Source organism: Alligator mississippiensis, chromosome 12, assembly GCF_030867095.1.
Source record: "Alligator mississippiensis isolate rAllMis1 chromosome 12, rAllMis1, whole genome shotgun sequence".
In the NCBI taxonomy this organism is placed as follows: Eukaryota; Metazoa; Chordata; order Crocodylia; family Alligatoridae; genus Alligator; species Alligator mississippiensis.
The window spans coordinates 61658124-61674029 of NC_081835.1; the positions used below are offsets into that span (position 1 = coordinate 61658124).

At 43.5% G+C, this 15906-nt stretch overlaps 1 protein-coding gene across 1 annotated transcript; it reads left to right on the plus strand.

The window, feature by feature from the left end:
• The first annotated feature begins 635 nt into the window (after positions 1 to 635).
• Positions 636 to 13335, plus strand: WDR5 (WD repeat domain 5). Its single transcript, XM_019475759.2, has 13 exons — positions 636 to 807; positions 2217 to 2325; positions 3718 to 3791; positions 4732 to 4821; positions 5505 to 5594; positions 6505 to 6588; positions 7750 to 7805; positions 8004 to 8050; positions 8959 to 9034; positions 10381 to 10414; positions 10884 to 10958; positions 11227 to 11314; positions 12203 to 13335. The coding sequence occupies exons 1-13, from the start codon at positions 727 to 729 to the stop codon at positions 12301 to 12303; spliced, it is 1005 nt and encodes a 334-aa protein (XP_019331304.1). The 5' UTR covers positions 636 to 726; the 3' UTR covers positions 12304 to 13335.
• The last annotated feature ends 2571 nt before the right edge of the window (positions 13336 to 15906 follow it).

Consider the following 15906-nt stretch of genomic DNA (forward strand, 5'->3'; position numbering starts at 1 on the left):
AGGGCGGGGCTGGCCGACCTGTGACGAGCGGCGTGGGGCTAGGCAATGTGATGGCAGGGAGCAGAAAGCCGAGCAGCAGGTCAGACAGAGTTGCACAGGGTGGGGAGCAGAAAGCGAAGCAGCGGATGAATCGGAGGAAGAGGATTATAGTGGCATTTGGGGAGGGTGTGGGGCTGGTTTCCTAAAAGGTTGGACACCACTGTGCTACCGATTTAGCAGTCCCGGTGTAAATGCAGCAGTCGGTTTCACGGATCAGTGATACAAAGAAAAAGAATACGTTTCTGCAGCTGGGGAAAAAAAGAGCGTCAACACCATCCGGGTAGCACAAGGCTTGATGGATCAGTTTCCTTTATGAGAAGGGAAGTAGGGCGTGCTGTTGTATGCTGTACAAATGTATGGGCATGAAGGCATAAACACCCTGTTGCGTTGGTGCGCATTTGTTTGTCTCCGTCTGCAGCATTCGTCTCTCGGATACTAGTTGGAATCGTAAGATGCTCTTTGCATCGGTTTTCCTGGGGGTGGGGATTACGGTCATTATGCGCTCGTGAATGATGCTTTTCTAGGTGCTGAAACAGTGTTCTTTTGTGGTTAACGGTAGTGTTGAATTTTCTCCTAGGTTTGAGATCCCAGTTCTGTTCTCCTGTCAGTGGGAAAGGCTCCCTTTTGAAGCAGCACATTCATTCATCCCTTCAAGCACCATAGGTCTGACTTGCCAGCTTCAGAACCATGGCAACAGAAGAAAAGAAACCAGACGCAGAATCCACCAAAACACAGTCGACTCCTTCCTCTTCAACCAATCAGAGCAAGGTGTGTGTAGGTCTCTGAACAATATCCTGAGTCTGTAAATACACATGGGAGCTACCTATGGTTTTTTTTTTTTTACAAGCAAACTGGGATGAGGGATTTTAAGGAAAAGTTGAATTCTGAAGGAATTCCTCGGGAATTTTTCTGGGTTTGTATAGGGCCAAGAACATGCTGAAGGCTTTGGGGGCAAGACTGACTATGAGATTCCTGGATTTACCCTGAAGAGCTATAATTTTGTTTTGTCCGTATAACGTAACCTCTGCCTTGCATCACTTGAGTCCATTATGGTATCCTGAATTTTTGCAAGCAGTGAGAAAATTAGAGAACATGTTACAGAGCATGCTTTATCGTTGCAAGTGTCATTTGACCTTAATTCAAACGCTTCAGGGAATTACATGTAGCATAGTATATCTTGTAATTGTTGTAAAATGGTAGTGAGAGAGACTTATGAGTAATGTCACAATCCTCTCTGAGAAATAAAGATGTCAGGATTTCTTGAAATACTTAATGGAGTTGCCAGCTATCCAACAGGGATCCAGAAGGCCCGTCAGATGTTTGGTTTCTGTAACTGCTTCTGCTGCTAGTGACAGTTAACACAATCATTGCAAGAGGTCTGTCATCCCAGTGTCTGGGTGTTTTTGCTGAAATGATCACCAGCCAAAAAGGTAACACTGGTATGTAAAGATGACTTGCCAAGGAGAAAAATGGCCTTGTGCTCCTCCTATCTTATGATCATAGAGTCCGAAGGTCTTCTGTACCCATGGAGGACTGTAAGGAGATTAGAAAACTGATCAATTTGTGATATTTCAATGGAAGGGGGATGGAAATAAATAAAAAAATCACCTGTATTCAGGCATGGAAAAATTTGATTGTTGTGGGAAGAGGATGTCCTCATTAAGGATTAACTCCCTTTTCCCTCCTCCATTCCTTCAAGGCGTGAAGCTTGCAGTGCCCATCTGAAATCCTGCTCTCTGAGGAGTCCTTCAGCAGCACTAGAAAAAGTCAGGTGTCTTGCTGAGGTTTAAGGAGATGCAAATGGTCACAACCCTAATTTTTAAAAGCGTTTGGCAGGTCACTTGTAAATCCTGTATGGAGTGTGGCTCAGCTCACGCTTGTGGGCCAACTTTCTGCCTGTGTGGCTGACTTGGATAGATTTGCATCTCAGATAAATTTAACTAGTTGTTTTGAGGATGTTTCTCTGTAGGTCCAGTAAAGCAGCGCTGAGCCAGATAATGTAAAAAATATGTTCCCCTGTAAATACAGGGCTACGCCTTTTTTTAATAGATAAATCCAGACCGCTGTCAGTGATCATGCTGTACATCCCTGTGTCCTGGCTTGTTAGATATCCCAGTTAGAACTGAAACATTGAATTAAGTATCTACTTGACTTATTTGAACAAATCTTTCTTGCAGCCTGCACCTGTAAAACCAAACTATGCTCTAAAGTTCACGTTAGCAGGACACACTAAGGCCGTCTCGTCAGTAAAGTTTAGTCCAAATGGAGAGTGGCTAGCCAGTTCCTGTAAGTATCAGTCTGTCTTAATGCTTTCCTGTTGTCTGAATTGGCCAAATGTGGATCTGGCATGTTAGACAGCTTGCTGACCGTATCTTAGTGCTACCATGATCAGAGGGAGGGAGAAAACAATCGTCTAGCTCTTTAAGCTGAGTAAATGACAAAACACGACCTGCTTAGTATTGCGTGTGTGTCATGGTGTATTATATCCTGGATTGCCTCTGCCCATTGCCAGACCAAAAGGGCTTGGGATGCTCCTCTTACACTGCTGCAGAAACACAGCCAGGATAACACACACAGATTGTGGATAAATGTGAAATTAACTGCAGTACAGAGAGGATCTCATCCAGCCCTCCCCGTTACTTAAGTTCCAGCTTATGCCTTTAAATTGGGCCTTGCTTGGCTTGATGCACATGCTGTCTGGCAGTGAATTTCACTGATCATTATTCTTTGTCTTCCTGTATTGGAACGGTAATAGGAAAGAGCCTTGGAGAGTCGAGTCATCTCCATTGCACTTTGTTACTTATAAGAGAGGAAGAGGCAAGAGGGACTTTGAAGGGAGGAATTTAGCGAGCTTTTGCCCAGAACTCTAAACCTAAGCAGTAGATCAAGTTCTCTTCGTGCCAGCCTTTGATAATGGTGAAATCTCTCTGGTAAACTTGCAAATGCCTGACAACTTCCCTCTGGAACAAAAGGTGCATGCCTGGGAAAGAGAGGAGAGGGGCAACTCGGAGGAATGCTGTTGAACACGCAGATGGCCACTGTAAGCCCCACACCCTCCAGAAATGGCAACGGTTCTGGTCTGTTACTTGATCGTGCTTGCCTTTATATGGGCAGCAAACTGCAAAGAAATTAATTTCTTACATTTTTTGTGATACCTTTTTAAAAAGGTCATTTCTCACTCCCACCCCAGACATTCCTCCTGCTTTAACATCTGGCAAATATCAAGCTTTTTCTCTGCTGTGGATCGCAAGCTAATGTGATGATGAATAGCGTGTTTTGTTTCTCACAGCTATTAGTCAGCCCAGTTTCTGGATTGGTTTTTGATCTTCCTGGGGCGTAAGCATTTCAGTGGCCCTTGTGGGGATGGTAGCTTTTTCTGATGAGCAGTGTAATTTTAAAAAAGCAGAAGCCAAAGTCTCCACTGGAGAAATTAGAACCGTTTGAGACCCTTTACATTGCAGTCACCGTGTCTGATCTTAGCTCCTGCAGTCTGGCATACGTGAAACTGTGTCATTAGCATTTACATTTTGCCTTCTGTACCGAAATCTGTGCTTGAGGGTAAAAACTATTTGGTGTCTCCAAACAACTATCCAATATGCTGCTTTCTGCTTAAGGAGGAGAGGTGGTTATAATAATGCTAGTAACATGCTAACTAGGCTTTTTCTTTTTTAATTTTAGCTGCTGACAAACTAATAAAAATTTGGGGAGCGTATGATGGCAAGTTTGAAAAGACGATATCTGGTCACAAACTGGTAAGTATTGAACCCAAGCGAATGTTCTGCACTCCGGCATCATTTCTAAACACCTGTCCTTTCAGATTGCAAATGGAACTCGGTACTTTTTTCTGCTGCTTGTATAGTGCAAAGGGTTCGGTTTCCTTTGTTCACCCCCCTGAAGTCCTGGTATAATGAGTGGGGGAAACTAGTTGGTTGTTTTGTGTCCCTCAATGAGTTGCCCATGCAGCAGCCCCTGCATGGGCAATTCTTCCAAATAGTTGGAAATAGTCTTCCATATAGTTCTCTGAGAGTGATGTTGCTCAGGAACCGGAATAGGAAAGGTGTTGCAGGCCAGGGTTGATGTTTATGGGTGGAAACATGACTGCTGATAAAACTCTTGAATGCTGGACAGCTGGGTTTTCACCTAGGATAGTGCAAGTTGGAGTATTTTGCTTTCTGAATTTGCCTCGGGCGTTATTCAGAAGTCTTCGTATGGACAGCTGATGTTTTGCATGACTTCACCCACTTGAAGTTTCATGATATTAGATTTTACTTTGGGAAATGTATACTTTTGAAAAATAACACTTACCCTTCCACAGTCAGCTAGCTGTCATTGAAACCCCTTGGGGTTAGTTCAGTAAGATTCTAGGTCATCAAGGGTTTGTTACTTGTGTGCTTTTGAAAATGTAACCCTGGGTCACTTAGGCAATAAAAAAAAAAGGGAAATTAATCCATCCCAGTTCATGCATCAAGTTACTACGTACAAACCTCAAAAAAGTGACCAGATCTGGGATTAATAAACATGCTTGCAGTGCGAGTAGATAAAGCAGCTGGGATTTGCATATCTTCCCAAAATTCAAATAACTGTTTTTGCTTTTCTGGCTTCAGATATCCATTTAATAAGCCGTGTATGCCTTCCATGTTTTGATGTCACAGAGCAAGCAGATCTGCATCAAACTGTGTTCCTTTGTTTCAGGGCATCTCTGATGTTGCTTGGTCATCAGATTCCAACCTTCTCGTGTCTGCCTCAGATGATAAAACTCTCAAAATATGGGATGTGAGCTCGGTAAGGGCAGGAGTTAAGTCTTATCTCTCGCCTCTCCACTGTTCTCTCTTGGGGCTTTTTAAAAATGTAGGGTGATGAGCTAGACAGGCTAAGATGGTTGCAGGGAGAATTTCAAAGTACTGGCTCCTACTCGGGCACATGCATTGATGATCGTACCAGGTAACCCTGAGCAGCTGTTCATACACGGAGGATGAAAATGTTATGATCTCCGGAAGGAATGCACTCTGCCTGCTGAACATGGGAAGCAAGGCTCTCTTGAGAGCTGTGTCCTGCCAAAACTCATAGGTGGCGATAGTAACCAGCCAGGCTTTGCTTGAGAGAGCTCCCACCGAAACATTTTGTCATTTAACTTTTTCATTGTTCAGTTGGTTTTCTTTCTGCATTAGCAGTGTGAAGGAGCTAGGTGGCTTCGCTTTGTTGCTAATCACTTTCTAGCCTCCTGGATCTCATGCACTGCTATGCTAGTGCAGAGTTTGGATGGTAAATACAACAGAAGTGTTGGCTGTTTTTCTCCTAAATGTTCTGTCCCATAAAAGCTCGTCCTTATCAAAGGTTACGTTTTGACCTTTGACTGACATTGTCCCTTTACATCTGAAATCAAGTGACTGTCTCTGAAGCTGTAGAAAGGTGTGGGTAAACATAATAGATCAGTAAATCCATACAACTGAAATCTTTCTTTTAAGGGCAAGTGTTTAAAGACATTGAAGGGGCACAGTAACTATGTCTTCTGCTGCAACTTCAACCCCCAGTCCAACCTCATCGTTTCAGGATCAGTAAGTAAACATTTCCTCAGTGGGGTAGCAATTTTGTGCAACTTTCAGAGGTGCGGCCCATCTTAAACATTTATCCGATAATGTATCACCTGGGCTGGAACTGACAGGGAGTCAGCACCTCTGCTCCTATCTTGGGTGCAGTCAGATCTGGCAGCACTCTGTAGAAAGTCAGATGATCATTCAGAGCACCCTTAAAGTTGGAGATGGGTCTTCATTCTTTCATGATTTGGAGTAGGCTGTGTTAGTGGCAAGCTTATTTACCTGCTTGGTTGCAAAAACTTTGTTAAGCTTTAAGCACCACTCCAACCCTGCTTTGGAATTGAAGCTGCCTTTGTTGGTATTACAGAGTCTAGGTGGTGCCTGTGTCTCTTTTGGGGACTGTGACCATTTCATGCTAGGTCACCGCATCACTGAAAAGCATATTTTTTGATGTGTTTGACAGCTTAGTCTGGAGCTAGGCAGCATTATGCTGGTAGCATAGAAAGGAACTAGGAGATGGGATTCTTTTGTGTCTGTTTTCTGACTCTGGGCGGGTCATCTGACCTCATGTATTCTGTTTAACTGGGGACAAATTCTAGATCCTTACACGAATTTGAACCTAACGCTGATCTTTCCAGGTGTTAAAGCCCAAAGCATGAATATAGGGATTTAACTTGGCCTCCTTGACATTCTCACCTCCATGAGATACTGTTGGCATCTAACTGTGAATAGGAGTTAGGTGAAAGTTTCCCTCGCTTCCAAGCAGAAGTCAGTCCAGATGTTTGAGAGATGCTGTTATGCCTAGTTCCTGCACAGTGAAACCTGTTAATCCATGCGTGAGGGCCAGGTGGTAACAAAAGATTACATTTCCCTGTAGCTCGGGAGCAAATGCATTTGCAAATAACTGATGAATTTCTCTTCTGATCCTCAGTTTGACGAAAGCGTGAGGATATGGGATGTGAAAACAGGGAAGTGCCTCAAGACGCTGCCTGCTCATTCTGACCCAGTTTCTGCTGTAAGTCCCTTCAGATAAATTAACATGCTGACATGTTTGCTTCCATCCAGCAGGGCTTCTTTCCTGCTCGGAAAAAGGAAGCGAAGTCGCACAGTTAGTTCCCATCCACCCTTGACATAGTGGGAGATATGGGCTGTGATAGTTTGCAAGGGAGTTAATCAACATGGAGATGCCACCACCAGAACAGATTGCTGTCTCTTGGTATTAATGCAAGAATCATCTGATAAATGCATACAGGCTTGCTAAGGCTCTGGCAGCCAGACACTGGAGCACGGACTGGGAGCTCTCCAGGCTGCTCACAACGCAGAGCATGAACTTGCTGCACGTGTGGGTTGCTGCATTGCACTAAACAAGGTAGTTTCAAAATGCGTGTCATTGTCAGTCTTACCTGCTTAATGGGTGAAAAGGTAAAACAGGGTCTGTACAAATGGGGAAAACAGCAGGTGAGCAGCTCCTAACAGACACAGACCTTTTAAAGTGGAGGAAATGGAGGTGAGCAGCATTCTAAGGTGCAGGCATCTTGAGCCTCTGCTGTTGTGAACGCATGACTCCAAAACTGGAAATGGAGGACAGTTCCTAGGAGATAAGAGCACAATTTCCTCTTTAAAGGTTTACCTGGATGCACAAGTGTAAAGGATTTTATGGTTAAAATACACTGGTTTTGTGCTTGAAGAAACTAAGTGGGTCTCATTGAAGTGTGTATGAATTGGTGTGCCTAAAAGCTGTGCTTATAACTGTCAAGTGCCATTTCGTTGTGGTCCTACTACTGTGAGTAATGTTCCTAATGAGAGTTGAGCGGCTTCAGATGTCTGTGTTTTTGAGGCCTCTTATGTCTAGTGATCATTTGGAAAATGTTTACTAAATCTCCTTGGCTCAGCGTAACAGGTGGGCATGTTCTAGATGTAAAATAAATAGAGTTTTGCAATGGTAACTCAGGAAGATTCCTGCAATGCTTTTTATATGCATCTGAGCTGTTGAAACATTGTGCCCATCAGTTGAATATCATGTTGAATTACTGCTGCTATCTCTATAAACCACAGTTTAACTTTGTGAGAGTTGTAACCTTCAGATGCAGTGTCTCGCCCTTGGGGTTCAAATAGTTTTGCTTTAAATATGTGTGAATACAGCTCTTGTTTTTTTTCCCCTTGCCCAAAACTACAGGTGCATTTTAATCGTGATGGGTCCCTGATAGTGTCAAGTAGCTATGATGGCCTCTGGTAAGTGATTATTTCTTTAGTAAGTCTTATGTAAGAAGCTGAGAAGGCTATTGCAGATAAGTAAAACTAAAATAATAATAATAATAAAAACTACCTTATGCTGCATTTGAAATTAAAATGTAGGCTTGTAAGTTGTTGAGAGCAGCTTTTTCATAAGCTACAGTGAAGGCTTGTTTTTTTTTTATCTTTTTATTAAAGTCGAATCTGGGATACAGCATCGGGCCAGTGCTTGAAAACACTGATTGGTAAGTAGAGAGACTTCTTGTCTGTCTGCTCAGTTTTTCTGCTATGTAACTTTGCATATGAAATATCTTTTATATATATGAATATGCAACAGCAGTGAAGTTGACTAAGGGCGGGGAGGGGGTTTGTAAGCTTTGCTTTCCATATCTTGCTGTATCTATGCACTGTCATCCTGGCTGTTGATGTAAAGGGAAATACCTTCTCTCATTCTCTCTCTTATACTAGAAAAACTGTTTAGGTTTGGTATGCTGCACTGCCTATGTTGAGACTCAGTCTGGTACCTGTAAACCATGGTCCTCCACCAGTCAATGTAATATTATGTTTTATGGTGCAACTGTTCACAAATCCTGTGGGAAATCCTTATTTTACACTAGCTGACATGATTGATAGAAACTCGCATGTCCCTGCAACAGAGGAGTGTGTCTTTATGACAGCGGGAGAATACTGTTTTCTCCAAGATGTGGTCACTGGTTACAGAACAGCGCGTGTGAAAGAAGATTTCTTTCTTTAGCTGTACAGCTTGAATGCTTCATGCCATGGAAGCTGGGTCTCCAGTGTTCCTGTGAAGTGACATTAGCAAATTGATTTTCTAGTGTTGAAAATAGCCTTCTAGTATAAAGGCTCCTGAAATTCCTAGCCACTTCTGTATTAACATTCTTAAGGAGCTGGAGACAGAAGGTTGGGTTACAGTGGATTAATATTAATGGATTAAATATTCAAAATCCTCTTCCTGAACTGTTTGTCCCTACCACTCTCCTGCCAACTGCCTGAAGTCCCAAATGGTGGATGAACAAAATATATCCAAGCTTGAAGTTGCTGCTTTTTTCCCTGTAACCTACTTTAGATGAGTACAATTGCAAGGAATGCTCTATCACTGAGAGTGCATAACACGTTTTTATTTTCAACGCAGATGATGATAACCCTCCTGTGTCTTTTGTGAAATTCTCTCCAAATGGCAAATACATTCTAGCAGCAACTTTGGACAAGTAGGTGGTTTTAAAACGTGTTCATCAGCTCAGGGTGAAACCTTATTATTCTGCTGTTGTGGTGTTGCGTGATGCTGATGGGTAAATTCCTACCTGCTGTCAAATAGATATTACCAGTTTCATTTTGCAGTTGGACTTGCGCTTGCTTGGTGGCAGAAGCAGAACTTGATGCTGTTGTAGGGCTTGGCACTGTACACAGTACCTGTGTGTACTTTCATTCCTGTGCAAAACTTACTATGAAAGAGCCCCTGCATGAATCTAGTGGTTCTTTTTGTTGTAGCATAGAGGCGAGGAGAAACTCTCTTAAAAGGCTGCAATTGTATAAATAGCTGTGAGTATAAAGTGCAGGAGCCGTGCAGGTGGATGGCTTCTGTTGAGCGTTCTCCAGCTGGAGCAGTTCCGGTGCCACTGCTAGCGAGTGCTCAGCCTCTGTCCTCTCTGCCCATGTGTATTCATTGCCACTGCTGTAACAAGACCCTCCTGTCCCTAAGTGAACAGGCTGGTGACAAGCTGGTTATCTGTGAATACAAGGCATTACTTGACTGACTATCCCCTTTTTCAGACTGAGTGAAGATAAAAGAAAAACTTTCAATGAAGCTGACTTGGGGCTTATTTTATAAGCCTTTTCAAAATATGGATCAGCAGCATGGCTTTTATTTTTGAACGTGAGTGAGGGTTTCTCTCCTTTTGCGTGAGAGATGGAGACAGATCCCTGCCTGAATCCTGTGACTGACATCTTGCAGCCTCTGGATTCTGCTTGGATGCTCTCTCTTGCCCAGTCTTTGACCTGGGATAAATTTGAACTGCAAACTGAGGTCTCTGCATTACTAATCCCTTCACCTATCTAGATGCAGAGCTGTACTTTAAAAGCAGTGATGGGCAATGCATTGTGGCCTTTACAGACCGTGACATAGAAGTGAATCTAAAAAGGGTAGGAGAAGGGATGTGGGGCTGCAGAGCTCTCTGCGATTCTGGTTTGCTTTCCCATTGTACAAAAGACTACAAGAAGCAGCTGACTTTTGGATGTGTCACAGTTAAGAGTTTCCAGCCAGTGTCTTTGCACACCTCGAGTTGTCTGTCACATCCTTTAAGGTGAAGGATACCAGCATGAAAAATGGATTTTAAAAATGTTGCTCTGTTCCCTCACCCCATGCAGAAGTCTATGAATGACAAGTAAATAAAACCTTGTATTTGTTGAGCGAGCTAAAATCCTGCCTTCCAAAGTCAGACTAACGTAGACGTGGGGACCTCTTCTGGTACAGAGAAGCCTTTATGTACCAAGAGATTCATATTGGGGGATGAAGCGGCCTAAAATCTTTTTTTTTCCTTTTCCTTTTATTCTTTAGCACTCTAAAACTTTGGGACTACAGCAAAGGAAAGGTAAATATAACTGTCTTTTGCTATTGAAAACCTAGCTGGGTTTGTAGCAGATTCTGGGTGGTTACACAAAGTTAAGCATTTCCCCTCTACTTTATTCAGTATAATTATGGTCAGTAATTGCTAGATGCCCTGTTGTCTAGTGGCAGACTTAAGATATTTAAAAGTTCCCTTTACATTATGGCCCAGTAATAGATGTACACGTTTTAACTTTGTTTCCTGTACTGTTTAAGCGCTGTTGCCCTTTCTTTCTCTGTAGGGATGTGACAGATTGGACCTCTTTTTCTTAGCACTGCGATTGTTAAAATGTTCGAGGGCAGAGATGCCCTCTGCATCCTTTGGACAAGTTGGTAGGATAGGGAACACACAGACATATTTAGGTTGCCCTGCAAAGAAAGTTTGTCCTTGAGTGCTAGATATCTCTTTTCCCAGCTGCACTAAACAGTTTTGCCTTCTGGCCCTTTATTTTCAGTGCCTGAAGACATACACAGGTCACAAGAATGAGAAATACTGCATATTTGCAAACTTCTCTGTTACTGGTGGCAAGGTCAGTATTTTTGTAGCTTCTTTTTTATGATGTGAGCTTCTCAGGTTTTCTCCGGCACAGCAGGAGATGAGATGTAAGCCTCCATTGCTTTCTAACTCAAGAAACAAAAAATACAAAAACTTGTTTTCTCTTCTGGCCTAAACTAGTGGGTGGGGGTGGAACCTCTCAGTAAATCAAATGATAGGAGTAATGTGACAAACATGGAAAGGATTATAACACAACCTTCAATAACTATTCTTTTTTTTCCCCTTCCCCCCCCCTTGCTCAGTGGATCGTATCTGGTTCAGAGGACAACCTGGTTTATATCTGGAACCTCCAAACAAAAGAGATTGTACAGAAATTACAAGGGCACACGGGTACGAAACAAGTTTTATTTTCCTTTTTACCAGCGATAAAACACTTCCAAAGAAATAACGAGCACAACTGAGTTTTAAGACAATCCAGTGATGTACACAAGAACCACTGTGCTTTTTTTTTTTTCCTCTTCCTTTTCTTTAAGGTAAACTTTAAACTGGTCTCATTGTTCAAACTCTCAAAAGATGGCTCAGCATGAGACATTATTAGGATTCTTAGTGGGTTTTTCTTAATATTTGGGCATTTTTAGGGGAGAGAGTGGTTTGTTTTAAGGGTATAAATGGAGTCATTCTGATTACCCGGAATTGATTGTAAGGAAACTGGCTCAAATACTTTTTAAAGTGTCTAGAGATACCGAGTGCCTCGAGCCAAGTCACTTTTTGAATATGTCAGCCAGCAACTTCTCCCAAATTACCACCCCCCAAGGAGTTCCAGATGCGCATGCCACAACGCTAATGCGAATACTGCTGAGGAATACCCACCTTAAATACTGCCTTGGTGAATTTATTTTCAGTGCAGTAGGTGGGAACCCAGTTGTATGCTATGGGATACCTAGTACATCCATGCCCCCAATGCAGTGAGCGAGCCCCATTGGATATGCCTGCTCAGTTAATTCTCTCGGTGTGCTCACTAGTGCACAGTAATTACCGGGCCCTGAAGAACAAAGTTCTGGGAAAAATTATGACTATTAAACTCCTGCTTGAGAACCTGCTGTAAAAAACCATACCAACTCGGCTGGGGTTGTATGTGAGGACGGGGCAGCAAGACGGTCCCTGTCAAGGGCTGGAAATGCCTGCTGCAAACTAGCGTGAGTTGTTTTCTCGCTGATGATGTTGGTGTCTCTCTCTCTCTCTCTCTCTCTCTCTCTCTCTCTCTCTCTCTCTACTTAGACGTTGTGATCTCCACAGCCTGCCACCCCACAGAAAACATAATCGCATCAGCGGCACTAGAAAACGACAAAACAATTAAACTGTGGAAGAGTGACTGTTAAACGTTTTCGATATCACTTTAGAGACTGTCAGCAAAATTTTGTTTTTAAAAAAAAAAAAAGAAAAGAAATGGAAAAAAAAATAACCCCACTCAACGAGAGTAAAAACCCCAGTTTGGCAGAAAACCTGAGGAATATTTGCGAGAGTGGTTTCTGTTAGTCTTGGTCCAAAGAAAACATCTTTAGCGTCTTGCTAGAACGGGGCAGCGCGGTGGAAAAAAGATGCAGCGTCTCCTTTCCTTGCCTGGTCGCTTGGCAGACATGGATCGTTCTGAGATGGCGTTAGAAGTGGCAGCCTGGTATTGGAAGCCCCAAAGATATACTGTACTGTGTGGTAGCATTATTCCTTTGGTCTCTTGGTGCTGCTTAAGGAAAAGCTGCCAGTCTGTTTTGTAACAGTAAGTTAAGTTGTGAGCCTAGAAATACATGGATTTTTTTTTTTTTAAATGTCTAATTTTTTAATTTGTTTTGCAGGAGAGTAGGTTCTAGTCTCTCGGAAGTTTCTTTTCAATGTTTTAAATAGGGGTACTGCGTCTTGGACGATGCTTCATTTCAAACATGCAGCTCAAATTTTGTGACCAAATAATAAAAACCATGCAGTTTCAGATCTTCCCCTTCCTGCCCCTGACTTCAGACTCCTGTGACAAAAATCTCTCCTCCTACTTCTGTATAGTTGCTTACCTCTTGTTCTGTGTGTTTAATAGAAGCTGTTATAGAGCAAAGTTACAGCTCTTCTGTTAACCATTAAAATGATTCCTGCTTGTAGTTGTTCTCGGTATATTTTAACTTTTTTTTCCTCTTCTTGGAAAAAAAAGAAAAAAGTTGACAGAACAGTGTAAAATTTATTTCAATGTAAAAAAAAAAAAAAGAAAAATGATTTTGTATCTTGGAAATTCCTCGTATAGAACTGTATTGCTAATGGCATGACTCTGTATCTATTTCAGCGTCGGTATTTCTTCCCCTTTTTGTCACACTAGTGTGGTATTTACACATCGAAGCCAGTACCATATGCCATAATAAAGAGGTGGGATTTTATGTGTATGTCGGTGGTTTAAGATTTGCACTGTTGTGAAGTGTTCACGTTGTTTCAGCTCCTAGGTTTACTTGCAGGAAGCGTCCTCTCTCCTTCTCTAGCTGTTTACAAGATCGTTGAGCAAATCCTCGTCAGGCAGGGCCTGGAGACCATCTTGGGCGAGGGACGATGAGCATCCATCCTTCTAGGCAAGGTTCACATGAAAGAAGATGAAATCCACGTCAGAGTCCTCCATGGCTCTACTCGGAGGCTAGTCTCTTCCAGAAGGTGAAAGCACTTCCACTGCTCCTGCTGCCTGGTTGGGATGTGGTAGGGATCAGACGTTTCTACTAATAAAGAACAGTACGGGGGTACTGTGCCACTAAAGCTTTCTTGCTGTGGGTACTCCTGGCATTGTGCTCTGAAGCAGCCCAATGTGATGAGCTGGGGAGGGGGGAACAATCCTGCTAGCTACACTTACACCACCTGGGTCAGCAGGAGGCCTCGATATAACATTAGGTAGGAGTTAGGCTTCTTTGTCTATCACCAGTTTGCTATGAGGGCTTATAGCTACAAGTTCAGCTCAAACCTCATCTGATAGAAGTGACACCATAAAGTGTGACTCAAATCAGCAACTCCAAACACGCCACCTCATCTACTTGTGTCCATTCCCCTCTTTTCTTACCAAAGATCCTACAGCAGTGCATGGTAAGAAGGGCTTGATCTCAGGGATTTTGCAAGTGCGTGAATGACAGTAGAGGTGAGCTGTATTTTGTAAGCCCTGACACGCACAGCACCGTGTTCGTGGGGTGATGCAGAAGTGTTTGGACCTTGAAGGTATATGCTGCAGCCAGTGTGTACTCTGCAAATTACTTGGCTTGTGTCCTGCATGAATGACTTAAGCTGAGAAAGGAAAGAGGAATAAATTGCCCTTCCCTCTATGTTGTATTTGCTCAACCGGGGGTCAGCTGTTCTTTCACAGAGTAGCTAGACAGGGGCTAAACCTTTACAAGCAAGCAATTAATCTAATGGGTTTCTGAGCCCGGACACCACAAGAAAATAAATGGTGTGACATTTTCTATTCCAAACAGCAAGCAAATTGCTGGCGGAGGGGTCGGTAGGAGGGTGTTAGGTTTCGGGGGAGCAGCGGGGTGGGGCGCTGTATTCTTCATTGCTGACAAGCAAAGCTGCTTTTTCCCTGTGGATAAAACATCAAGGGAAGTGGTAGCCTCAGCTGAAGTTCTCCTCCTTCCCTCTTTTGTACAGTGGGTTGTCCATCTGATGCTATTTGAGTAATTTGGGAGTGCTTTTAGACTGTGGGCCCAAGGGGAAGACAATGTGGCAAAGCGTTGGGGCAGGATGTTGATGCAGCCACCCATTCTGAAAGTGGGGGGATTGGCACATGCACTCCAGGGATCTCAGGGCACCAAGTTGTAGCCCTTCAAATACATGGTTTCCTGCTCATTGTAGCCATGATTTCTGGGACGGAACAGCTTTCCCCGCTTGGTTTTCCAGTAAAGGGTCTGCGCAGCGTCATCCGAGCCTGCAGGGAATGAGCAAGAACTCTCGTCTTAGGTACTGGTCTGGTCCCTATTACTATAGTGTCTGAACACCTCTGGTTTTAATGCATTTGCCTTTGCACCACCGCTGAGAAGCAAAGCAGTGCTGTTATTCCCATTTTACAGATAGGAAATGGAGGCACAGAGCAGTCAAGAGATGTGCTGAGGCTACCCAGGAGGGCTGGAAGGGGTGGTACAGTAAACTTGTGCCTCCCTTCTAGTCCTTGAGCCCTGGGCCGGGCTCCTGAGAGACTTATTTGATCTTCAACCACACAGGCAGCGTGCTGCAGGTTTTAGACGGCAATTAGCTCTGATTCAATCTGAAATGGTTCTTCGCTCCTTAACAGAAGTATTTCTATTACCGTGATGTTCCAAGGTCCTATTCACGTGGTATATGCACAAATATTGTCTGGTTTCTCTTCTGAATGCTCTCAATTTTCAGTCACCCTTTGCCAGCAGCAGGACTATTTCTTTGGTCTCAATACAAAATAAACACAATTTTTGCCAGGCTGCCTCCCGGTGTGTTTTGCCACAGCCGACAGTCCCGTGCTGCAGTGTAGCAGGACTGCTGGGATGAGATAGTGGGAGCTTTGAGCCGGGGGGAAGGACTACAGCAGCGGTTTTCAAGCTGTGGGCTGCAGACCCCTGGGGCGCGGGAGCTGCAGACTCTATCCAAGGAGTCCACGAAAGACAACTACGATCAATCAAAAGTATGTGAATACCCACACTTGCTATTCAAAGGGGTCTGCAGCTCCATTCCAGATTTTTTTAGGGATCTGCAAATGAAAAAAAGGTAGAAAACCACTGGACTAGATGACCGGAGGTCCCTTCCAACCCTTATTTTCTATGGTTCTAGGACTAGGCGTCATTTGGCTGCGTCCAGATGAGCATCCGCGGTGCCACATGCACAATCAGCTGTGCTCCAAGCTGTATGGTAATCTGGGGGTGGGGGGGGTTGACCCCTGGATATCTAGGGGTCAAAACCCATGCAGTGCATGCCAGGGTAGCGTGTGCTGCTCAAAACTGGATCCTGGC